Source organism: Bufo bufo, chromosome 2, assembly GCF_905171765.1.
Source record: "Bufo bufo chromosome 2, aBufBuf1.1, whole genome shotgun sequence".
Taxonomy (NCBI): domain Eukaryota; kingdom Metazoa; phylum Chordata; class Amphibia; order Anura; family Bufonidae; genus Bufo; species Bufo bufo.
In genome coordinates this window covers 779,323,809-779,350,779 of record NC_053390.1, presented here as the reverse complement: position 1 = coordinate 779,350,779, position 26,971 = coordinate 779,323,809, and the positions used below count along the sequence as shown (strand labels likewise).

General features: G+C 41.7%; 1 protein-coding gene across 3 annotated transcripts in view; it reads left to right on the top strand.

Moving 5' to 3' along the window:
- Nucleotides 1-26,971, top strand: part of LOC120990374 (sp110 nuclear body protein-like) — an 83,020-nt gene that overhangs the window by 12,950 nt on the left and 43,099 nt on the right. For all 3 annotated transcript variants that reach the window (XM_040419143.1, XM_040419141.1, XM_040419142.1), the window contains exons 2-7: nucleotides 7,805-7,956; nucleotides 8,717-8,870; nucleotides 9,978-10,147; nucleotides 12,329-12,482; nucleotides 23,312-23,434; nucleotides 26,723-26,892. In XM_040419143.1, the coding sequence (XP_040275077.1) occupies nucleotides 7,834-7,956; nucleotides 8,717-8,870; nucleotides 9,978-10,147; nucleotides 12,329-12,482; nucleotides 23,312-23,434; nucleotides 26,723-26,892 (894 nt within the window). In that variant the 5' untranslated portion in view covers nucleotides 7,805-7,833. The remainder of the gene's footprint in view (nucleotides 1-7,804; nucleotides 7,957-8,716; nucleotides 8,871-9,977; nucleotides 10,148-12,328; nucleotides 12,483-23,311; nucleotides 23,435-26,722; nucleotides 26,893-26,971) is intronic.

Here is a 26,971-nt window from a genome sequence, read left to right as displayed (position 1 = left end):
CCCATAGAAGTAAATGGGAACATCCGCACATGCGTGGCCCCCGTTCCCATTCATTTCTATGGGGCCGACGGAAATGGCCGAGCCAGTGCTCGGCTATTTTCGCCAGCCCCATAGAAAATGAATGGGGGGCGGATGCGGATGCGCAGTGCGCCCTCCTTCACTTGCGGGGCTCCGTTCTTGATATTAGATTTGCTCCTATGAATTGACTTTCATAGGCCTCTTGCACACGAACGTATTTTCTTTACATGACAGTTTCATTTTTTACTCCGGTACTCCGTTTGCATTTTGTTTCTGCATGTCTGTTCTGCAAAAAAATAGAACATGTTCTATTATTGTCCGCATTATGGACAAGGATAGTACTGTTCTATTAGGAGCCAGCTGTTCCGTTCTGCAAAATATGGAATGCACACGGATGTAATCCGTATTTGCGGATCCGTTTTTTGCGGACCGCAAAATACATATGGTCGTGTGCAAGAGGCCTAACACTTGAAGTAAGTTACTGATCTGTTGAGACATGTAATAAAATGCTGAGCTAGACTTGAAATATTCTGCCTCTCCCGACTTGATGCATAATTTACCCCTTCTACCCCGGGCCAGTTTTCACCTTCCTGCCCAGGCCATTTCTTTGCAAATCTGACATGTCACTTTATGTGGTAATAACTTTGGAACACTTTTACTTATCTAAGCCATTCTGGGACTGTTTTCTCGTGGCACATTGTACTTCATAAGGCCTCATGCACACGACCGTTGTGTGCATCCGTGGCCGTTGTGCCGTTTTCCGTTGTTTTTTTTTTTTCGCGGACCCATTGACTTTCAATGGGTCCATGGAAAAATCTGAAAATGCACCGCTTTGCAGCCGCATCCGTAATCCGTGTTTCCTGTCCGTCAAAAAAATATGACCTGTCCTATTTTTTTTGACGGACAACGGTTCACGGACCATTCAAGTCAATGGGTCCGTGAAAGAACACGGATGCACACAAGATTGGCGGTAAACATACAGTATGTGGTGGTAAACTGCTGTGGGGGTACATGGCAGGATTCAGAATGGAAGGAGCGCCATATGGCTTTTGCAGTGCAGATTTTGATGGATTGGTTTGCAGGTGCCATTGGTTTTTATTTTGAGTGATTGTCTTATGTGGTGGCTCATTTTTTGCGGGAGGAGATGGCAATTTGATTGGTACCATTTTGAGGTAAATAAGCCTTTTTGATTACTCGGTGTTACACTTTTTGTGAGGGAAGGTGACCAGAAAGTGGCTGTTTTGGCGTATTTTTATTTTTATTTTTTTTTGTTATGCAAAACTTTATTAACTTTATTATTAAACTTTTTTTTCTTTTCCACAACTCTTGGGGGTCTGATTTCCCCCCCCCCCCCCCCCTCTCCAATGTATTACAATACATCTGTATTGTAATGCCTTGGCTGTAAGTGTATTAAACTGTGTAATACACTTACAGCTTCCTGCCTGTGAGATCCAGGGGGCATACAGAACCAAAGGAGGATTTCACCCTTGCAATACTTCAGAAATGAGGTGAGGTTTAATGAAGAATATCACCAACAGACACACAGGACACCGGCACCCGGGCATGCTGCTGGAGCGGTGGAACTGCAATAGATGGGTATCAGGGCAGTGGCAATTTTTCAGTTGGACTTTATTAAAGATTTTCAACCCGTTCTTCTACATATTCACTTTCGGTGCCTCTGCAGACTAGCAGGCGCTGTGCTTCACGCTAAATCTGTTAGCTGGATCTGTCGCTCTGCCTCTTACTTAAAGGGAAATGAAAATACTGAATGAAATGCCGAGCTACGCTTGAAATATTTTGTCCCTCCCGAAAACCAAATTTAAAGGCTTTGGGGCAATTTTTTTTCAAAATGATTGCATTTTACTCATTTTGGGCTAAAACCTATTTTTTCAATTGTTCTTTATTAAATAATTTCAACAGATTCTCCTGTAAAACTCTCACTTTCAGGGCCTTTGCAGGCTCTGTTCACACTGAATCTATCAGGGAGCTGCTCTGTCGGCTGGATCTGTAGCCATTATTTCTGAACTCCTGACAGCTCATAAACACTTATTTAAAGGGATATTCCTATCACATACAATGGGGGAATATCGCTAAGATATGCCCCCATGGTCTGATGGGTTCGGGTCCCAAGTAGAACGGAGCGGGGAGAGCTGTGGCTGGAGGACCCGGGTTTCCCAGGGTCCATCCACCACCAAGCGCTGCTCCCATACAAGTGAATGGGGGCCCACGGCGCACACACTGCCCTTGCTCCCATTCATTTCTAAGGGGCAGATAGAAATAACCGAGCCAGCGCTCGGCTATTTTCGGCGTCCCCATTGAAATGAATGGAGGGCGGCTGCGCATGCACAGTGCACCCTCCATTAATTTCCTTTGCTTCGTTCTCGTTTTAGGTGCGGGTCCCAGAGGTGGGACCTGCACCTATCAGACAATGGGGGCATATCCTAGCAATATGCCCCCATTGTATGTGATGGCAAAAGCCCTTTAAGCTAAATTCTTATCAAATTGATAAGGGTTTTACCTATAATGAGTGTTTATGAGCTGTCAGGGTACTAAGAGCTGGATCTGTAACCCTTATAACAGCATAGAGCCTGCTAGGCTGCAAATTAACTGAAAGTGAGAGCTATAGAGGAAAAACTGTTGAAAATCTTTAATAAACACCAAATCAAAAATGATTACAAAAATAATTTTAAAAAAATTGCCCCCCATAGATGCCCATGGGCTTAAAGAGCATCTGTCAGCAGATTTATAACTATGACACTGGCTGACCTGTTACATGTGCGCTTGGAATCTGAAGGCGTCTGTGTTGGTCCCATGTTCATATGTGCCCGCATTTCTGAGAAAAATTATGTTTTAACCCCTTAAGGGCTCTGCCCTATTTCACCTTCTGGACTTGGCCATTTTTTGCAAATCTGACCAGAGTCACTTTAAAGAGGACCTTTCACTAGTTTAAACACTAAAAACCTAACTATATCAGTGGGTAGAGCGGCGCCCAGGGGTCCCCCTGCACTTACTAGTATGTCTAGGCGCTGCTCCGTTTGCCCGGTATAGGCTCCGGTGTCTGCAGCTCCCTCTGTTGTACTGGGCGGAGTTTTTGTATTAGGGTTGTCCCTTGCTGCAGCGCTGGCCAATCATAGCGCACAGCTCATAGCCTGGGACTCCTTTTGACTTATCCAGGCTATTCTGAGAGTTGTTTTTTTCCGTCACATATTGTATGTACTTCATGACACTGGTACAATGAAGTATTAAAAAAAAAATACTAAATTTACCAAAAATTTGTAAAAAAATTGCAAATTTCCAAGTTTCAATTTCTCTACTTCTATAATACATAGTAATACCTCCAAAAATAGTTATTACTTTACATTCCCCATATGTCTACTTCATGTTTGGATCATTTTGGGAATATTTTATTTTTTGGGGATGTTACAAGGCTTAGAAGTTTAGAAACAAATCTTGAAATTTTTCATACATTTTCAAAAACCCAATTTTTAGGGACCAGTTCAGGTCTGAATTCACTTTGCGAGGCTTGCATAATAGAAACCACCCAAAAATGACCCCATTCTATAAACTACACCCCTCAAGGTATTCAAAACTGATTTTACAAACTTTGTTAACCCTTTAGGTGTTCCACAAGAATTAATGGAAAATAGAGATACAATTTCCAAATTTCACTTTTTTGGCAGATTTTCCATTTTAATAATTTTCTTTCCAGTTACAAAGCAAGGGTTAACAGCCAAACAAAACTCATTATTTATGGCCCTGATTCTGTAGTTTACAGAAACACCACATATGTGGTCGTAAACCGCTGTACGGGCACACGGCAGGGCGCAGAAGGAAAGGAATGCCATACGGTTTTTGGAAGGCAGGTTTTGCTGGACTTTTTTTTTTTTTTTTTGACACCATGTCCCATTTGAAGCCCCCCTTGATGCACCCCTAGAGTAGAAACTCCAAAAAAGTGGCCCCATTTTAGAAACTACGGGATAGGGTGGCAGTATTGTTGGTACTAGTTTAGGGTACATATGATTTTTGGTTGCTCTATTACACTTTTTGTGAGGCAAGATAACAAGAAATAGCTGTTTTGGCACCGTTTTTTTTTATTTTTTGTTATTTACAACATTCATCTGACAGGTTAGATCATGTGATATTTTTATAGACCAGGTTGTCACGGATGCGGCGATAACTAATATGTATACCTTTTTTATTTATGCAAGTTTTACACTGATTTCATTTTTGAAACAAAAAAAATCATGTTTTAGTGTCTGAGAGCCATAATTTTTTCAGTTTTTGGGCGATTACCTTGGGTAGGGTATGATATTTGCGGGATGAGCTGACTGTTTTATTGGCACTATTTTGGAGTGCGTGTGACTTTTTGATCGCTTGCTATTACACTTTGGCCTCTTTCACACTACCGTTTTTTTTTTTTTTCCGTTTTGCGGTCCGTATACGGAACCATTCATTTCAATGGTTCCGCAAAAAAACCGGAATGTGTTCCGTATGCATTCCGTTCCGTTGAAAGATAGAACATGTCCTATATTTAGCCGCAAATCACGTTCCGTGGCTCTATTAAAGTCAATGGGTCCGCAAAAAAAAACGGAACACATACGGAAATGCATCCATATGTCTTCCGTTTCCGTTCCGTTTCCGTTTCCGTTCCGTTTTTTCTGAACCATCTATTGAAAATGTTATGGCCAGCCCAATTTTTTCAATGTAATTACTGTATATGCCATACGGAAAAACGGAACGGAAACACAACGGAACCAAAAAAACGGAACTACGGATCCGTTAAAAACGGAACGCGAAACACTGAAATGGACATACTGTAGTGTGAAAGAGGCCTTTTTGTGATGTAAGATGACAAAAAATTGTTTATTTAGCAGTTTTTATCTGTTAATCTGAGGGGTTAGGTCATGTGATATTTTTATAGAGCCGGTCGATACGAACGCGGCGATACCAATTATGTATACTTTTTTAATTTTTTATTTATGTAAGTTTTACACAATAACCGCTTTTTTAAAACAAAAAAAATTATGTTTTAGTGTCTCCATATTCTGAGCCATAGTTTTTTTTTTTTTTTTTTTTTTGGGCGATTGTCTCAGGGGCTCATTTTTTGTGGGATGAGGTGACTGTTAGATTGATACTATTTTGGTGGGCAAACGCCTTTTTGATCGCTTGCTGTTGTACTTTTTGTGCGGTAAGATGACAAAAAAATGGTTTATTTAGCACAGTTTTTATTTTTTACGGTGTTCATCTGAGGGGTTAGGTCATGTGATATGTTTATAGATCCGGTCGATACGGACGCGGCGATACCTAATATGTATACTTATTTTTTTTATTTATTTTTTTTTACTTTATTTGGGGAAAATGATGTTTTTGTTTATTTTTACTTGAAACTTTAAATTTTTGGGGGGAAAACCTTTTATTTTTTTTCAACTTTTTTTATTTATTTTTTGTCCCACTTTAGGACTTGAACTTTTGGGGGGTCTAATCCTTTACAATGCATTACAATACTTCTGTATTGGAATGCATTGGCTGTATGAGTAATACAGTGAGTATTACTCCTACAGCTTCCGGCCTGTGAGATCCAGGGGGCAGGATCTCACAGGCTAGTCACCGGAAGGCAGCGCAGATGCCTCAGGAAGGCATCGCGCTGCCTTCCATGCCATCTGGTCCCCCCCACAGCCCCATGGGGACCCGATGGCGCCGCCGCACCAGGTAAAAGCCGCAAACCGCAGGTCTGAATTGATCGCCGACACGGGGGTGTCACGGGATTCCCCCCCCCGAGCATTTAGCCGAGGTGCCTGCTCAATGATTTGAGCAGGCACCTTGTTCCGATCACCGCCCGCCGGCTCAGCTATCTCTGCAACTTGCTCCACTTTGACAGGGCTAGTCAGTGAAAACCTCATAACGCAGAGCCCTGTCAATCAAAGTAGAGGGCGTGGCAATTGCTGAGAAATCCTCTAGGTGTAACGACAACACCCCCGTTGCTCCTAGAGACTCATTTGCATATATTGTATAAAATAATATGAACATGGGACCTTTTTTAAATGCTCGAACCTGGAGTCTCCTGGATGTGTCCTGGGTAGATGTTGTTACTTTGAGTGAGCACACTGGATGATTCCTACTACGTATTCTGAATTACAATGAATGTAATCATTAATGTTGTAACTATTGTGACACGGTAAGGCCTCTTGCACACGTTTTTCCGTTTACATTCTGTTTTTTGCTCCCCGTATACAGAACCATTGATAAGGACCATAAAAAAATGGTCTCTGGCATAGACACTCCTTAGTTTTCCCTAAGTCCTCTTTGGAACATGGACATCCTGATAGTACTGCTTGTAAAACACGTGCCACCTACTTTGTCACACAATACAGTCAAGAATTTTCTGCTAAAATCACCGAAGAAAACTTCTCAATCGAGAAGCCTTCTGGATCGTCCAACTTGGATCTCGCCAACCAGAGGGATTAAATAAACGGCACGATCTTATTTTGCAATATGGAATATGATAATATACTGCTGTTCTCTATTTGTATATACATCTACCCTGATGACTGGTGAACACTTGGTTCTACATATTATTTTAATGTTAGAATTTATACCCCGGCGGTCTCTTTTCGTTTTTTGGCTTGTAGGTATTTTAATCAAAGCTATTGCAGGACCGCCCTCCGATATCTCCCTCTCCCAGGTGATATTCATTAACCTGGGGTTAGCAGGGGATATATCTGAGGGTGCTCCCATTTCACTTTTGTGTTTGTCATGAGGAAGGTCTTGGAGGTCTGAAACACGTTACTTTACACTTCTTGTTATATGGAAATTTTAAATCGCTGGAATAAAGTCATTATAACTTCACCCGAGCTGAGCTGGAGTATCTCCTTTATTCATTGATTTCAATGGATCCGCAAAAAAAACATATGGTACTCCGTATGCCTTCTATTTCCGTTCTGTTCAAACCTAGAACATGTCCTATTATTGTCCGCATAACGGACACGGATAGGACTGTTCTATTAGGGGCCAGATGTTCCGCAAAAAAACGGAATGCAAACGGTCGTGTGCAAGAGGCCTAAAGGGAGTTGTATGTGGAGGCAGGTATTTTCCTCCCAGTATGTGCTGCTGGACTAATTAGCAGTCAGGTAAGGTCAGGGGATCTCTGTATTGGGATCTGAGGCTTGTGCCGGGGAGGAGGGCTGAGACCCATGTGAGGGGAAACGGGCCAACTAAAGCCTGCTGATGGACTCTTGTTGGCAGAACAGGCCGCATGGTGTGAACTGACACCAATACTGCAAGGTGACTTTTTTGCTTGAAAGTGTTTTTTTTTGTTTTTTTTTTGTTCTGTGAACTTTCTAACGTGTGAATAAATACTGAACTTTTGGTTTTTAAAACTGGTTGGTGCCTCTATACTGCGTCCGCTTCCCCCCACACTATTTGCACCTTTGCATAGTTGTGACCCCCATCTACCGTGTAGAAACCCGTATGGTGGAGCTGGGTTGGTGTACGGCATGTGAGACGGAAGGTAACAGACTAGGTGACAGAATGTTTTCTAAAGTATGTGGTCTCCTTGAGACAACCCGACGGCCATGTTTCAGTCTACAAAGAGTTGTGGTAAACATTTTAAAACGTTTGATTTATTTTTTAAGTAGTGAATTGTTGACTGTACTGCAGTGCAGGACTAGTGCGATCAGCAGTTTAGCATGGTCAAAACTGCTCACAGATTCCCTTTTTAAATATTTTTAGTATAAAATACTTTACATCTGCGTCTGCAGCTCCTACACTAACATTGTTCTCTTCGCAGAATGCACCAAGGATGAGGACAGCGTAACCATGGCGGGCATCGAGTGGTTTTATGCCAAGTCAAAGGTCCCGATTTGTCTAGCAATAACTGACAGCTGTCACTTTCTGAACAAACTGAAGGATGGCGGCATCCTGTCTGAAGAAGAGGCTTTGGTAAGGATGACCACTTGGGGGGGGGGGGGGGAGATTTATAAACCCTGGTTAAAGTGACCTTTCAGTTTTTTTGTAGCCTCCCATACTTCTCACCATTTTCAAGATCTCTGCTTATTGTCAGTGAATAGAAATTCTTGTTTATGTTCTTGGATTGAAAACTCGCCTTACCTTGTCCTGCTCAAAAAATGAGATTGTTACAGTGTATCAGTCTAGTCAGTCCCTTCTGAGCCTAGCAAAACAATAGGACATCTCTCTCGCCTTTCCTAGTCTATGGGCAAACACACATTTTGTCCACAATGATACATTGTAGCAAACTCTCTCCAGAGAAGAAATAATTATGCTGCTGTGTTTAGCTCCTAGGTCACTGTGTAAACTAATGCAATCCATCAGCTTGGTTTTCCATCTCCATCTGTAAATATGTTGTCGCGTTGTTCCTTTTGCTGACAGCAAGTAGAGATCTTGAAAATGGTGATGTATAAAAACGCTAAATTGACATTTCCATACAGTTTGCATACAGACTGGACAAAGTTGAAGAGGTTCTCTGAAGAAATGCATGACCATAAAATACCCGATTACACATTGGCTGCTTTTTTTCCTTGTAATACTACATTTCCCCAGTAGATGGCTGTCCACTGCTTTGCTACATGATACCTGCTGATCACTGCAACAGCTTACATTGTTTTCAGTGGGATGCCCATTTGGGACTTGTATTATATTGGAAGTATGACCCAACCAGGTGAATAATCTGCTTCTGTCACAGGAGTTGCAAGGAGACACTAGGAAAGACCATCGCGTGGTGTACGAATGTCTGTGCTGGATAGAGGAGAAGGACATCAGTGCACAACATTTCCTCGAGTTCTTGTTCCAAAAATCATTCCTTAAAAAGTATCCAGATCTAAAGCCTGTTCATGCAGGTAAGTTACGTCATCCATTGTCTGGGTGTTTCCTCAGGATAGGTCATCAGTACTAGGGATGAGCGAATCTACTTTGGATGAAACATCCGAAGTCGATTCGCATAAAACTTTGTTCTAATGCTGTACAGAGCAGGAGCTCCGTACAGTATTAGAATGTATTGGCTCCGATGAGCCGAAGTTATTGCTTTGCAAAGTCTCGCAAGACTATTTAATTTGTACTGTAAAAAAACATTTCCCGAACTCTGGTTCGGTTCCAAAAGGTACCTTGGAACCAAACCCGAATTTGGTAAAAAATTTTACAGTATAAATCTATTTCTGAAGCTATTATGCGATGTCTCGCGAGACTTTTCGCAAAGTAATAGCTTCGTCTCATCAGAGCCAATACAGCGCTTGCTCCGTACAGTATTGAAACTAAGTTTTATGCGATTCGCTCAGCCCTAATCAGTACCTGATCAGTAGAGGTCTGACTCTCGGCACTCGCCAATCAGCTGTTTTGAAGAGCCCCATGCTCCAGAGAGCACCTCGTCCTCTATCTAGGTGTGACGTCACATTCTTTAAATGACATGGCCTGGACTGCAATACCGAGCACAGCCACTATACTATGTGCCCTATCCTGAGGATAGGTCATCAATATTAAACACCCGGGCAACCTATTTAAAGGGGTATTCTCATCATAGGATGTGATTACATATCCCTGCTTCATGACCACTGGGTGGTCAAATTATAAAGGGGTTGACCCAAGAAAAATTTAAATTCTGTCATTAATAGTTTTAAATCGGTCTGTTCACAAAGAGTAAAATGGGGCTTCTGCAACTTTTTGATGCCATATGGGAGACCTGCACTGGCTTATCCATGTCATTCTCATACAGATGCACCTACAGTAAATGTTTTTCTTTGGCGTACCCCTTTAACTATTGTATAAAGACATGTTCTAACAGCTCTGCTTGCTGGCAGTGAATGCAATACCCCATACTCCCTAGTGAGCGGTGGTGGCCGGGGGGTAGGGATGTCCTAACATGGACGCTGTACATATTATTATTATTATTATTGTTGTTGTTATTGTTATTTATTATTAGTAAATACTCCTTTCATAAATTTTCTGCACAGAATACAAAGCGGAAAGATACCGCCATGGCATTCACAGTACGGGGGACGAGGACAAAGACCCGCTGATATTTGCTCAGGACAAAGTTCGGATCTGTTTAACGATTACAAATCGTTTTCCGTTCCTGCATGGATTGCAAGATCTAACAATTCTCTCAGAATCCGAGTCTCTAGTAAGAAATTCTATTGCTACAGTATTCTTTTTGGGATTGATTTTAACCCCTAAGCGTGGGTTCACATCACGTTTTTGCCGTCCATTTTACGTGTAAAAAAAAAAACGTATATGCTAACGGATGCCTCAGACTGATGGCATACAGTGGCATCCGTTCACCATAGAATTCTATTGTAAAAAAAAAAAAAAAAATAGCAAAAACATTAGGTGAGCCCACCCTTAAAGGGCCTCTGTCATCAGTTTTGTACCTATGACACTGGCTGACCTGTTACATGTGCACTTGGCAGCTGAAGACATCTGTGTTGGTCCCATGTTCATATGTGCCCGCATTGGTGAGAATTTTTTATTTTATTTTTATATATGCAAATTAGCCTCTAGGAGCAATAGGGGTGTTGCTGTTACTCCTAAGGCCCCTTTCACACGGGCGAGTTTTCCGCTCGGGTGCAATGCGTGAGTTGAACGCATTGCACCCGCACTGAATCCGGACCCATTCATTTCTATGGGGCTGTGCACACGAGCGGTGATTTTCACGCATCACTTGTGCGTTGTGTGAAGATCGCAGCATGCTCCTCTTTGTGCGTTTTTCACGCAACGCAGGCCCCATAGAAATGAATGGGGCTGCGTGAAAATCGCAAGCAAGTGCGGATGCAGTGCGATTTTCACGCACTGTTGCTAGGAGACAATCGGGATGGGGACCCGATCATTTTTATTTTCCCTTATAACATGGTTATAAGGGAAAATAATAGCATTCTGAATACAGAATGGCAAGTAAAATAGGGCTGGAGGGGTTAAAAAGAAATAAAAAAAATTTTAACTCCGCTTAATCCACTTGTTCGTGCAGCCGGCATCTCTTCTGTCTTGTTCTGTGAGGAATAGGACCTTTGATGACATCACTACGCTCATCACATGGACCGTCACATGATCCATCACCATGGTGGCTGTGGTTAGGGCAACATTTAGTGCACCCTAACAGGCTAACTGAATAGACCGCCTTTCTAGGTTCCCTATACTGGGATACAACAAACTTGCATTACAAAACAGTAATGGTTCCTCACCATCTTTGCTCCACTTCATATACCGGCCGCCTTTCGCACTTGAGAAACATCGACCAGTGGCAATTACGATACAAAAGTGCTTCTCTGAAACCATCTTCTTCTTTATTCCATTTTGATAAAAGTGGTACAATGTGATCTTTATTATTTTTCACCTACGCGTTTTGAGCTACCTCTAAGCTCTTGTAACGTGAACAAGAGCTCAGAAGGAGCTTGAAACGCGTAGAGTGAACCCACATTGTACTGCTCTTATGAAAATTCAATAAAGAAGAAGATGGTTTTATAGAAGTGCTGAAATCTTTCTTATACTGGGATAAACCGGTCCACGATTGTGTCACTGGTGATCCAGTCAAAAAGAATATCACAAGTGACCACAGAGATCAAATGGTTAAATGGTCAGAACTGGTGGTTCTTCTAGTCCTGTACATTACAGCAAGAGCTCAGCTCTCATTAGACAAATGGGTACTCACTCTAAATTGGCCTGGGACTCGTTTACAGGGCTATACTTGCCATATCTCCTGAAATGTCCTCCTAATGGACAGAGCTGTGTGGTTACAGCACCAAAGCTACTCAGGAAAACCGGATCGGCAGGGGTGGAGGGTGTCGGAACCACCTTCCCCTGGATCAGATTTTGGTTGCCTATCCTGAGGACAGGCTGTCAATATAAAAATGAACAACCCATTTAATATTACAGTGTGGGCTTTATGTTACAGCTGACAACCTGCTACAATGATCAAGATCGTGTTAACTCCGATCCTGGCTGTTTAATCCCTTAGATGGATCAGCCAATGCTGACCATAGTATCTAAATGGTTTTACAGAAGGTGGAGGCTCCATTTGTAAACCCATTGGCACCCTGGGCTGTGTCTGTCCTGGACATCTGCCTAGCAATATGATGCTGAGAGGCATCTGGTCAGGATATGTACAACATACAGTTGGAAGAAGATGCCAAGTAGGGGATGTATTAATGTAATGGTGTTGGCCATAACAAGAATGAACAAGTTGAAGGCTACAGTTGCCGTGTGTGAACTCGTCATAACTAAAGCCGGATCCATGACAATATCCAGAACTGATGGCTTTAATGGAGAGATTATTCTAACCCTTAAACAATGCACTTTCTATCTTTTACAGAAACTGCAGGCAGATGAGAGGCCTGTCTCTCGTGTCATATATGAATCTTTGTCATTAATAGAGAAGAAGGACATGAAATTAAATATAGTGTTTGAATACATATTCCAGCAGTGTTACCTGAAGCTGTATCCTGGCCTACAGGACATATTACAAGGTACATTGACTTTCATCTACTACATATTCCTTACAATGATGAGGGGATATGGAGGGTTAATCTCATTGACTTGTTGCACCTTTGACAGCACCTATATACTGTAATACTGGATCATTCAGGTGTAATCTGTGGCAGGAGAAGATCTTGTGCAAGAGGGGGATTTAAGAATAAGCCCCACCAACCTCATTCTACAAATAGCTGTTGGATGGATAGTCATTCCTTTTAGATACCCTCTGATCCACAACCTTAAAGTGTGCCTTAATCCAAAATGTAAAATTTCACATGTCCCCAAAATCAGGGATTGAATTCTTAAGATTTTGTGTTTTATATTATTTTTTTTTTTTTGTTCAGACCCAGGAATGTACATATCATACAAAGCCATAAGACAAAGGACCAAGTCTAGGGTGATCCCATCTCCCTTGCTGCTGGGTAGATGTAAAGGATTCTCTTCTATATAGTCAACAGCACCAAACCCTCTGGTCCATTTTGGCTTTGCATCATAAGTTTGTAATAACAGATGGCAAATTGGCACTTGGCAGGGGGCGGGCTCCATCTTGATTGAAGTCTTCTCCCGGCCGGGCGCTGGACTGAACGTGCACGCCGAGGCCGCGCATGCGCCCTGGTGACTTCTTCCTGGCAAGTATACTATACTGGCAGGAAGAAATCACCATAGCGCATGCGCGGCCTCGGCGTACGCTTTTGGGACTGCGCGCGGCCGGCCGGGAGAAGAGAAGAAGTCGTCTGCGCAAGCGTGGCCACCGCGATTCCTGAGAAGAGCGGTGGCCGTAACCAGGGAAGACTGAAGACAGTCAGGTAAGTATATGTTTATTTTCTTCTAAGGGGTGGGAATTGGTTAATTAAATATATTTAGAAAAATGATCACTGTTAAATCATTAACAGATTTAACAGTGATCATTAAGATGGGAATACCCCTTTTAAGTCTTGTTTGTATTCATTATTATGTCAAAATATTTTTTTTTCAATTGGTCTTTATTTAAAATATGGAGTCCTTTTTTCTGTACAGAGCTGAGATGCTCTATTAGCAGGATCTAAATTTTATCTCTGCTCAGTCAGGCAGGGAGCGGAGGGGCTCCTTATTTCTGCTCTCAGACCTTGTAAACGCTCAATCCTTATCTTGGGCCTGTATTATACCAACAGATTATCTGTCCAACAGAGATATAAAGATTATATATATATATATATATATATATCTGTCTAACAGATGTATAACAAAAGATCTCTGTGTGTAATTGGCCATCTTACCAATGATTGGTCAGAAATTAGTACAATTCATCCAGCTAGTAAAACGGTTAACTCTTTAAGGCTGGGTTCACACTTGAGCGTTTTACAGCGCGTTCAAACGCGCTGTAAAACGCTCAACACATGAAAACCAATGCTTCCCTATGGCCCTGGTTCTCACTTGAGCGTTTTACAGCGCTGAAAAACGCGCTGTAAAACGCCCTACGCTCAAACAAGTACTTGAGCTTCTTTGGGGCGTTTTGACGCGCGTTTGTGGCCATAGGACATTGCAGTCAATCACACAAACGCGCGTCAAACGCGCGTTTACTATTGCAAAAAACGTGCGTCAAAAACGCGCGTTAAACGCGCATATCAAAGACGCTCAGGTCTGAACCCAGCCTTAAACAGAACTGCTCAATATTTTTAATAAAGACTAATTGAAAAAAAAATTTTTAACCCAAAATGAGTAACATTGCCCCCAAAGCAATAGCTTTTAACTCCACATGGGGTACTTGAAATAATGGCAGCACCAGATTATTGCTGGGCTTACTGGAACAGTCCATCTGTATGTTAAGGTTTCTTGGATGAAATTCTGTAATAGCTGACATCTAGCGTACTTTTAGCCTCAGAAGACGCACTTTTTTCCCCCCTCAAAGTGGCGGAAAAATGTCACTGTGTCTTATTTGGTGAATACTAATGAGCGCTTTCATTATGGAAGCGCTCATTAGTACCGGAGGATCGGGAAGCGGTGAAGGCTCTGTACTCACCTTTGTGGTCCTTGGCTGTTCGGTGTGTGCTGTGGCTGTGCACAGTGTGAGGGTGCTCTGTGACCTCACGCTGTGCGCATCAGATCACAGCACAGCCGCGGCAGAAAGAGCAAGCGCGCTGGCGTATTTTATTTTATGTGATCTGAGGCAGGGGGCTGAATAAAAGTGGCTAGGCCCTGAATAAGAGGCTGGGGGCTGATCTCAGGTCTGAATGGGGGGGGGGGTCTTATTTATATTGTGGTTCTTATCTGATTTATGATTGTGGGTAATTCACATTGGGGTCTGAGCTGAGGTCTTAACATTGGGGGTCTGATTGAGGGTCTTATTAACATTGGGGGTCTGATTAATGGTCTGACGAAAAATATTTTTTTCTTATTGTCCTCCTCTAAAACCTACATCTTATGGGCTGGTGCATCTTGTAGGGCGAAAAATACGGTATATTTCCTGCTTTCTTAGTGGCTCTGTATACCAGGTGCTCTTTCTCAGGGCTCTGCCTCTATATCCCTGGAATATTCATATTGACTGCAACATCTGGTGGGGCTAATTTGCTGTCTTTCTATCTCTACCTGTCTCTTGAGAAAGACCATGTTAGGTCGAAACGTTGCACGTTTTGGTGAATAAACAACACATTGCTTGAAGACCTGGGAGTGCTGCGGTTCATTACTACTTTTCCGCGCCTGAACAGGAACACCTCTCCTCTGCTACTCTTCTTACATCTGTTACAGCCCCATTCATATTAATGGGACTGTCGCAGAAATTTCTGCAACAAATCTGCCATCTGTGACTTTACCCTAAGGCCACTGCCAGTGGCTCGGGTTTACTGATGTGATTTTAGATGCCAAAATCAGGAGTTTTAATTCATTCAAAACTGCATCATAAAATGTAAACATATGGCCATACGCTTACCTCTACCTACATTTTTTATTTTTTTTCTCGACTTGTCAGTGTCTATTCAAGACCAGAAGGACTGCAACTGCAATCTGAAATGTTTGTATTCTAGATGAGCCACCAATAAGTCCTACAAATCCCAACTTGTACTTGGCTTCTGTAACAGAACACAAACTGCAAAACTTACATATTTGTAGTATAACACCCCTTTAGTACCAGTTTCTGTAAGCAGGGTGTCATCTCACTGTGGCACAGTGCCTCCACCCAATTGGCAGCTCTTTAGGGATCTTAGGAGGACCTTCCTCTGTTGACCTCTGCCACAGCTCCGTACACATTCACAAGGTAAAATGATAAAAACAACTGTTTAAAAACCATAGAGGACCAAGAAGAACAAATACAATTATACTGTAGATCAAGTGCAAGGTGAAATCACATGGCACAACACAAATGCATTCTGTGTGATAATATTTTTATTGATTTTTTTTTTGTCAGTTATAAGAACAAGCTTACAATACAATAAGCAATGACATTCTAATGACGTAAATTATATAGCAAAATGTCAATGACCTCCATTATAAATCAGACAAAAAATATCCACAATGTATATCTGACAATTCAGAAGTGATGATAAATGAAATAATTATGACTTTGACAAAAGGCATTGACAAACATAAAAAGAAAACGGTAACTGCGGTCTATATTATTATAAGTCTTCATACATCGCTCAGAGTAGAATCTTCAGTTTCCCTAAATGCTCCATGCTAATTGAAATTGAGAAACTCTACTGTGTATGTAAGCAAACATTCTTTCATAGGACCATGTAATATTCACCCGGTTTGGGACTTCCTGTATGTGTGGGGTAGTCTGCTTCTTCCAATTTCTGGTAATGACCAGTATGGTCACCATTAGTATATGTGCAATAATCAATCTATGTTCTGGAGGAAATTTGTCGATGTCCAACAGAAGTAGAGCCAGTTGTGTTGTGGTAGGGGAAGAATTACCGTATGTATCCACTTCCTGGGTCGACACATTGCTCATGTATACAGGAGGTAATAGTGTCTCCCAAGGCCACCAAGACTCCCCTATTTTTATCTTTCAGAAGGAAGAAAATATAATATTTGAAAAGTTTTGGTGGTTAGAATGAGAAATATGCGTCTCTTGAACACATATCCTTTCACATTTTTGCTCTTTCTTCAATCCAGAGGAGGTTTCTTTTAAATGGGAAATTTAATCCCCTGATAATCATGGACAAGATATAGGGTCAATAATGCAGGTTGCGTTAAGAACACATCGATATGAGGATGCCTGTGGGAGACTCTACCAAGCCCACAACCCGAAAGCAGCTAACTCTAAATCAATAGCCACCACTAGGTGATATGTGTTACCATAGACTGCAGATAGGACAAGAAGCAAAACAGTGTACATAACAATCAAAACTATTATAATGGTACAGTATGCTACTGGTGTATATATGGGGTCTAAATATATCGGCAAATGTGAGGCACAGCAAGTGTAATCTACAGAACTGCTCACTTATAAGAGTTACTCAGGATCTAGTTGGGTGAACTGTAGACCATTCCTCAGCGATATGCGGTGGTGCCGGCTTGCTTCCTCTAAGGGACAGGATTTCCAAAATCCCTTTCAATGACTTCAGTAGGTCAAATCGCGTCTCAGGAGTTTTGATGGTATGGGTGGAACCGTTGCGAGATAGAAGAATCTTGACCGGAAATCCCCATCTGTATGGAATGTTGCTTTGGTGTAAAATCCGGGTTTACGAGAGAAATGTAATTCTCGCTTGCAAGGTTGCAACTGGTCGGTAAAAAGTTTAATTTCAGTATAGGGTATAGACAATTTCTGGGCTTTCCTTGTTTTTGTTAAGCAATTGCTCCTTTATATGAAAGTAGTGATATTTGGTACCAGAGAAGAGCTAGAAATCGATTTTGAGATTCCCCTTAATATGATGTTATTCCTTCTACTCCAGTCTTCTAGGTCTACAATTTTCGCTTGTCATACATCAGTAGTATCTTCCATAGAATGATGTGAATCCACAAGCTCATTGTAAGAGGAGGAAAAGGTCATTTTAGATTCAGTAGGAAAGAGACCCTTCCCCCAGGTTCATGTAGAGACTGCTGGAATGGAGATACAGCTTGTTTAAGTCCTTTTGTATATACAGTCAGGTCCATAAATATTGGGACATCAACACAATTCTAACATTTTTGGCTCTATACACCACCACAATGGATTTGAAATGAAATGAACAAGATGTGCTTTAACTGCAGACTGTCAGCTTTATTTTGAGGGTATTTACATCCAAATCAGGTGAACGGTGTAGGAATTACAACAGTTTGTATATGTGCCTCCCACTTGTTAAGGCACCAAAAGTAATGGGACAGTTGGCTTCTCTGCTGTTCCATGGCCAGGTGTGTGTTATTCCCTCATTATCCTAATTACAATGAACAGATAAAAGGTCCAGAGTTCATTTCAAGTGTGGTATTTGCATTTGGAATCTGTTGCTGTCAACTCTCAAGATAAGATCCAAAGAGCTGTCACTGTCAGTGAAGCAAGCAATCATTAGGCTTAAAAAACAAAACAAACCCATCAGAGATAGCAAAAACATTAGGCGTGGCCAAAACAACAGTTTGGAACATTCTTAAAAAGAAGGAACGCACCGGTGAGCTCAGCAACAGCAAAAGACCACGGAAAACAACTGTGGTGGATGACCGAAGAATTCTTTCCCTGGTGAAGAAACCACCCTTCACAACAGTTGGCCAGATCAAGAACACTCTCCAGGAGGTAGGTGTATGTGTGTCAAAGTCTACAACCAAGAGAAGACTTCACCAGAGTTAATACAGAGGGTTCACCACAAGATGGTGAGCCTCAAAACAGGAAGGCCAGATTAGAGTTTGCCAAACGACATCTAAAAAAGCCTTCACAGTTCTGGAACAACATCCTATGGACAGATGAGACCAAGATCAACTTGTACCAGAGTGATGGGAAGAGAAGAGTATGGAAAAGGAAAGGAACTGCTCATGATCCTAAGCATACCACCTCATCAGTGAAGCATGGTGGTGGTAGTGTCATGGCGTGGGCATGTATGGCTGCCAATGGAACTGGTTCTCTTGTATTTATTGATGATGTGACTGCTGACAAAAGCAGCAGGATGAATTCTGAAGTGTTTCGGGCAATACTATCTGCTCATATTCAGCCAAATGCTTCAGAACTCATTGGAAGGCGCTTCACAGTGCAGATGGACAATGACCCAAAGCATACTGCAAAAGCAACCAAAGAGTTTTTTAAGGGAAAGAAGTGGAATGTTCTGCAATGGCCAAATCAATCACCTGAGCTGAATCCGATTGAGCATGCATTTCACTTGCTGAAGACAAAACTGAAGGGAAAATGCCCCAAGAACAAGCAGGAACTGAAGACAGTTGCAGTAGAGGCCTGGCAGAGCATCACCAGGGATGAAACCCAGCATCTGGTGATGTCTATGCGTTCCAGACTTCAGGCTGTAATTGACTGCAAAGGATTTGCAACCAAGTATTAAAAAGTGAAAGTTTGATTTTATGATTATTATTCTGTCCCATTACTTTTGGTTCCTTAACAAGTAGGAGGCACATATGCAAACTGTTGGAATTCCTACACCGTTCACCTGATTTGGATGTAAATACCCTCAAATTAAAGCTGAAAGTCTGCAGTTAAAGCACATCTTGTTTGTTTCATTTCAAATCCATTGTGGTGGTGTATAGAGCCAAAAATGTTAGAATTGTGTCGATGTCCCAATATTTATGGACCTGACTGTAGAATTGCGCAAGAGCATGTCTTTCAGTAGCTACACAGAAAGCTCTTTATTTTTAGTCTGAAAGTCGGCAAGGGTTTCCAGTGAAATGTCTGTAGATAATGTTGCATGCATCAGCACTTCTACAGTCGTGGCCAAAAGTTTTGAGAATGACACAAATATTAGTTTTCACAAAGTTTGCTGCTAAACTGCTTTTAGATCTTTGTTTCAGTTGTTTCTGTGATGTAGTGAAATATAATTACACGCACTTCATACGTTTCAAAGGCTTTTATTGACAATTACATGACATTTATGCAAAGAGTCAGTATTTGCAGTGTTGGCCCTTCTTTTTCAGGACCTCTGCAATTCGACTGGGCATGCTCTCAATCAACTTCTGGGCCAATTCCTGACTGATAGCAACCCATTCTTTCATAATCACTTCTTGGAGTTTGTCAGAATTAGTGGGTTTTTGTTTGTCCACCCGCCTCTTGAGGATTGACCACAAGTTCTCAATGGGATTAAGATCTGGGGAGTTTCCAGGCCGTGGACCCAAAATGTCAACGTTTTGGTCCCCGAGCCACTTAGTTATCACTTTTGCCTTATGGCACGGTGCTCCATCGTGCTGGAAAATGCATTGTTCTTCACCAAACTGTTGTTGGATTGTTGGAAGAAGTTGCTGTTGGAGGGTGTTTTGGTACCATTCTTTATTCATGGCTGTGTTTTTGGGCAAAATTGTGAGTGAGCCCACTCCCTTGGATGAGAAGCAACCCCACACATGAATGGTCTCAGGATGCTTTACTGTCACAGAACTGATGGTAGCGCTCAACTTCTTCTCCGGACAAGCCTTTTTCCAGATGCCCCAAACAATCGGAAAGAGGCTTCATCGGAGAATATGACTTTGCCCCAGTCCTCAGCAGTCCATTCACCATACTTTCTGCAGAAGATCAATCTGTCCCTGATGTTTTTTTGGAGAGAAGTGGCTTCTTTGCTGGCCTTCTTGACACCAGGCCATTTTCCAAAAGTCTTCGCCTCACTGTGCGTGCAGATGCGCTCACACCTGCCTGCTGCCATTCCTGAGCAAGCTCTGCACTGGTGGCACTCCGATCCCGCAGCTGAATCCTCTTTAGGAGACGATCCTGGCGCTTGCTGGACTTTCTTGGACGCCCTGAAGCCTTCTTAACAAGAATTGAACCTCTTTCCTTGAAGTTCTTGATGATCCTAAAAAATTGTTGATTGAGGTGCAATCTTAGTAGCCACAATATCCTTGCCTGTGAAGCCATTTTTTTGCAACGCAATGATGGCTGCACGCGTTTCTTTGCAGGTCACCATGGTTAACAATGGAAGAACAATGATTTCAAGCATCACCCTCCTTTAACATGTCAAGTCTGCCATTTTAACCCAATCAGCCTGACATAATGATCTCCAGCCTTGTGCTCGTCAACATTCTCACCTGAGTTAACAAGACGATTACTGAAATGATCTCAGCAGGTCCTTTAATGACAGTAATGAAATGCAGTGGAAAGTTTTTTTTGGGATTAAGTTAATTTTCATGGCAAAGAAGGACTATGCAATTCATCTGATCACTCTTCATAACATTCTGGAGTATATGCAAATTGCTATTATAAAAATTTAAGCAGCAACTTTTCCCATTTCCAATATTTTATCTAATTCTCAAAACTTTTGGCCACAACTGTATATCTGCAGCGTGGTCTTGGAGCTTTGCTTTCTACTTTGCATGGCTTGCAGTCGGTGTGGTATCCTTCTCTGAGCTAATGGGCAGGAGCATTTTATTGCTTTTAGTGTAGCGCTTATCGGGAGGCCAAACATCAGAAAGCTGTTGTTTAGCAAGTTCGGGAACATCCGCCATTTTAGATTAATCATCTTGTTGTTGTAGCTCTCTGCTTTCTAAAATCTTCTCCACGATCTCTTTCTTTTTTTTTTTTTGTCTTTTTTTTTTTTTTTTTTTTTTTTACAGCAGGTCCTGGAGATCTTGATGAGTCATCCGACTGAGAGCTAGTGCCATCTTTTAGTCATAGCTTCCACCTCAGATAATGATATGTACCTCAAGTTAGAGGGAGTAGGAGCCCTCAATGTTCTCTTCCTGCCCATCTGTGACATGTGTGGTTCCAATTCAGAGCTGTATAAGTCACTGGCAGACACAAGAACTTTCCTTTGAGCCGAACTGTTGAGGAGCTGTGTTCACGCGGCCATACTGCTTGGTGACCAAACCATGCCCCAACACAAATACCACCACTATAGTGGTAGAGAGTGAGGTATATATATCCCAGGCCTGGTTAGGCTAACAAAATACAACAGTAGAACAATTCTAGCAAATATGAGAAGATGAAGCTTACCACTCAGCTGCTAATGAACTCATAACTGTGACCTGCTGTTGATGATGATCACATACACTTACTGTATACTGCAGATAACCGCTAGCTAGCATGCCCTTCCTAGCTAACTCCTAATAATGCATAATCTACTCTAGCTCCAGCAATGCTGAGACATAGTCTAATCTTTGGCATGCCTCCAGGAACCAATGGTGCATGTTAATATTATGAGCACAACAAAGTCCTCTAAGGCCTCATGCACACGACTGCTGTGTGCATCCGCGGCCGTTGTTCCGTTTTCCGTTTTTTTTTTCGCGGACCTATTGACTTTCAATGGGTCCATGGAAAAATCGGAAAATGCACTGTTTTGCAGCTGCATCCGTGATCCGTGTTTCCTGTCCGTCAAAAAAATATGACCTGTCCTATTTTTTGGACGGACAACGGTTCACGGACCCATTCAAGTCAATGGGTCCGTGAAAAAAACACGGATGCACACAAGATTGTCATCCTTGTCCGTAGGCTACTTTCACACAGACTGACCCGTCTGCATAAAAGCTTTTTAGATCTGATTTTTCACTTCATGAAAACTCAGATCCGACAGTATATCCTAACACAGAGGCGTTCCCATGGTGACGGGGACGCTTCAGGTTAGAATATACTAAAAGAACTGTGTACATGACTGCCCCCTGCTGCCTGGCAGGTGCTGCTAGGCAACAGGGGGCAGACCCCCCCCCTCCCCCCGTATTTAACACATTGGCGGCCAGTGCGGCCAGCCCCCCCTCCCACCCTTGTATTTAACACATTGGTGGCCAATCAACTGAGGAGGGTGTAACGTATGTTAATACTACTATGATGTAATCTTAACCCTTGATATGCTGGAGAAAACAAGTTATAAAATAATAGAATATCGTCCATCTACCTCTAGATGGCACTGTTGTACCACATAATTTCAAACCTTAATTCTAAATACCTTTATAATACGTTCACATGACCTTTTTATCCTCTCCTATATACATCAGTATTAAGGGTTTCTTCCTGACATTTTACTTATCCATCTAGACAATTTTGGAGTCACTATCCTCCAGGCTTTTTAAATTCATGATAATGGACAAGGGACAATGGACCTTATTTAACTTGTCCACATGGCTTGCTAATAACATTCAGCTCTCCTCATGAAATCCAGTTAATAGGAAGACAACTTCAATACTTTCTAGACCTTTAAAAAGGCTATATTCAATCGGTGAAAAATATATATATATATATATATATATATATATATATATATATATATATATATATATTACATAGATGACCTATTATATAATTCATTGGTTAAAATATGTTGCAAATATAAATGCACCACACAGGAATATATAGAATATAATTATGAAGACATGAATGGGACATTCACACACCCAATGCTTCCTATAAGGCAGACTTCCTTAATGACTTTGTAATGAAGTAAAATAATACATTGCTATTAAAATGGTTGTCTCTCACAGATACATGTCTGTAGGACCCATTATAGTATTAACAGATACACTACATCTGCTCACAATAATTTTTAAGAGACAATACATTCTATGTCCGTTACAAACAGGTTACCCAAACTGAACTCAGCATAACCTCATTTAGGCCTATTTCAATCCTACAGAAATATTTTAGACTTTGGTTCAGTCTGTGATTACACTTAAAGGCAATGAGCATTGATGTTTAGACTATAATATCTTCAGATAAGATTGTACACTTATGAAAATGTATGACAGGCCCCTAGGACTGGAATTGAGGAACACTGCTGTAAGCAACAGTTCTTTCACTTTTCAATAACAGACTACCAAGCCAGAGTCCGAGCAATGTCTACACACTCCATTCAGCAGCAAAACTGTAGTTACACCAGGATCCAGTTTGGGGCCACAGCATTCAGTAGTACCCTGGATGAAAATGGAGTGCTTGGTAAGATCCTCCTCTGAAGCAGTCCAAGTTACTGTGGACAGTTCTCGAAACTCTGTGGGCCTCAGTGGTGCTTCTGTGGAACTCCAAGGGTGTTAGGACTCTTTCTCTGCTTTTTGCATGTTGCGGTCACTGATGACCTCTCTCCCTGCATTCCAGAAGCCTGGGACCATCATTAGCCATGTGCTTTCTCTCTCTTTCTCCTGTTTGGGCTGCTCCCCCTGCTCAGCTCATTCTGTCTCTTCTTGTCAACTTCTCCATTAGGTGGTAAGATTATAGGGAAATAAAGAGGTGCTGGGGATTGTAGTGCACTCCAGAAGAAGAGGTGCTGATGCTTGCTGTTGTAAATACTTATTTGGCATTGTGTGCAGAATCCATTGCACACAATGCTTCTCCAACAGGGTTTACATACAGTGACATGCTAAAGTTTGGGCGCCCCTGGCCAAAATGACTGTTGCTGTGAATAGTTAAGCAGGTTGAAAATGAGATGATCTCCAAAAGGCATAAAGGTAAAGATCAAACACAATTTTCAACTTTTTAAGCAATATCAGTGTATTATCTTGGTTTTGTGCTATTTTAGATTGAAAAAAAAGGAAAGGAGTACCTTGCAAAAATATGGGAACCCAAGGAGATTTTAGTGCTCTGATAATTTTGACTGAGGTCTCAGACCTTAAAGCGAACCTTTCACCAGGATTTCACCTAATAATCTATTACCAGTACCTTTTTATAGATTATGCTCATTCTGTTTAAATGCATTCTTGTCCCGCTTTCCTGGGATGTATATTGATGAAAAAAACGACTTATAAAGTCCTTGTCTCCAGTTCCTGCAGTCACGGTGGAAGTCAAGGGGGTAGCCCTTCCCTCACTCCGGGCTGTAACTCCCCTCCCCTAACTAGTGTAACTGACACCCGGCTCAGTCGCCGGGACCGCGCTTGTACTGGCGGCGCATGCGCCGTTGGTCTCCGTAGCAGCGCGATCCCGTCTATCGCGCGGACTGAAGCGCGATCCTGTAAGTGAATTGCGCATGCGCCGTCCATCCCCGATGCCTCCCTGTCTTCTGTTCTTCAGGCGCTCGCCTGAATAGAAGACAGGGAGGCATCGGGGACGGACGGTGCATGCGCAATTCACTTACAGGATCGCGCTTCAGTCCGCGCGATAGACGGGATCGCGCTGCTACTGAGACCAACGGCGCATGCGCCGCCAGTACAAACATCAGTTACACTAGTTAGAGGAGGGGTTAGGGCAGGGGAGTTAAAGCCTGGAGTGAGGGAAGGGCTACCCCCTTGACTTCCACCGTGACTGCAGGAGCTGGAGACAAGGACTTTATAAGTCATTTTTTTCATCAATATACATCCCAGGAAAGCGAGACAAGAATGCATTTAAACAGAATGAGCATAATCTATAAGGTACTGGTAATAGTTTATTAGGTGAAATCCTGGTGAAAGGTTCGCTTTAAATAGCCTGTTAGGGTTAAGGCCACAATCATCGTTAGCAAAGGCCAGGTGATACAAATTTTAAAGCTTTATAAATACCCAAACTCCTCTAACCCTGTCTCAAAAAAAGAGTATCTCTGAGTTCTTCTAAGCAGCTGCCTAACCCTCTGAAAATGAAAATTGTTGAGTCCCACAAATCAGGAGAAGGCTATATGAAGATAGCAAAGCTTTTTCAGTTTGCCATTTACTCAGTTCAAAATGTAATTCAGAAAGGACAGTTAACAGGAAGACCAAGAAATACAGCTGCTTGTTTGATTTTCTAAAAAGGTCAATCGGAACCCCCCCGCTTGCATGCAAAAGACGTTCAGGAAGATTTACCAGGCTCTGGAGTTGTGCTACATTGTTCTACTGTTCAGCGAGACTTCATAAAAGAGTCATTGGAAGAAAACACCATGTGCGTCCTCACCACAAAATTCCGCAACAGAAGTTTCCAAACGAACATTGAAACAAGTCTAAGGCATTTTGGAAACAAGTCCTGTGGATTAGAGTTTAAAATGGAACTCTGACCACAATGAGCAAAGGTATGTCTGGAGAACAAAAAGGGCACAGAATTTTATAAAAAGAACACCTCTCCAACCATAAAGCATGGGGTGAATCAATCATGCTTTGGGGTTGTGTTGCAGCCAATGGCACAGGGAACATTTCACGGGTAGAGGCATAACAAGCAACTGTAAAAAAAAAAAAAAAAAAAAAAAAAAAAAAAGCTTAAAAGGGTTTTCACTTCAGCAAATGACATTTATCATGTAGAGAAAGTTAATACAAGGCACTTACTAATGTATCATTACCCATAATGCCTCCTTTACTGGCTGGATTCATTCTTCCATTACATCATATACTGCTCATTTCCATGGTTACGACCACCCTGCAATCCAGCATTAGTGGTCGTGTTTGCACACCATAGGAAAAAGCGTCAGCCTCTGAGTGCACATAGGCTGGTGATTTTTCTTATAATATGAAAGTATGACCACCGATGCTGGATTGCATGGTGGTCGTAACCATGGAAACTAGTAGTATATAATGTGATTTAAAAAAGGAATCCAGCCAACAAAGAAAACAAAATGGACAATAAGAACACATTAGTAAGTGCCTTGTATTAACTTTGTCCATATGAAAAATGCCACTTGCTGACGTGAGACAACCCCTTTAAGTTGAAAAGAGGATACACTTCTACAAATTAATAATGATCCTAAACACCTCAAAATCCACAATGGACTACCTCCAAAAGGTGCAATTTGAAGGTTTTAGCATGGACCTCACAATCCCCTGATCTGAACATCATTGAAAATCTATGAATAGACCTTAAAAGAGCAGTGCATGCCAGATGACCCAGGAATCTCGCAGAACTGGACTTTTGCAATGAAGTATGGATGAAAATCCCTAAAACAAGAATTAAAAAACTCTTGGCTGTGATCCTTGCCAAAGAGGGTGCTACTAGATATTAACCATGCAGGGTGCCCAAAGTTTTGCTTCGAGCCCTTTTCCTTTTTTGTTATTTTAAAAATGAAAAAAATTTGTTTTTGCTTACAATACAAAGGGAATGTGTCGTCTTAACTTTATGCAATTTCTTCAACTTGCTTAACTGTTCACACTAACAGTAATTTTGACCAGGGGTGCCCAAACGTTAGGAATTAAACCAAGATTTTAAATGAGTACCAAATGGACAACTAACCACATGTCATCTGGAAGGTGCTACATCTCAAAAAGGTTGATAATCTAGAGAAATGGCTAATTCTCTCTGGTAGGATTGGTCAGGTTAACCTTGAAACATAAATGATGCTAATTTTATCTTTCCCTACAGAATCAAGCACGCTATTCAATGGAGGACTATACCCAATGTTCAGCATTGCCACTGATATAGTTGATGTTTTTGATCACAATAAAACCTATATATGTGAAGCTGTAAATGAGCGGTTTCCTTTTCTACAAGGATTACATGATTTTAAACTTCTTTCTTACCTACAGCTGTTGGTAAGTTGGTGCTCTTTCCTTAGGACTGACTAAGCTGATTTATAGGAATTCTTCAGGCAGAACTGATACTTTAAGGCAA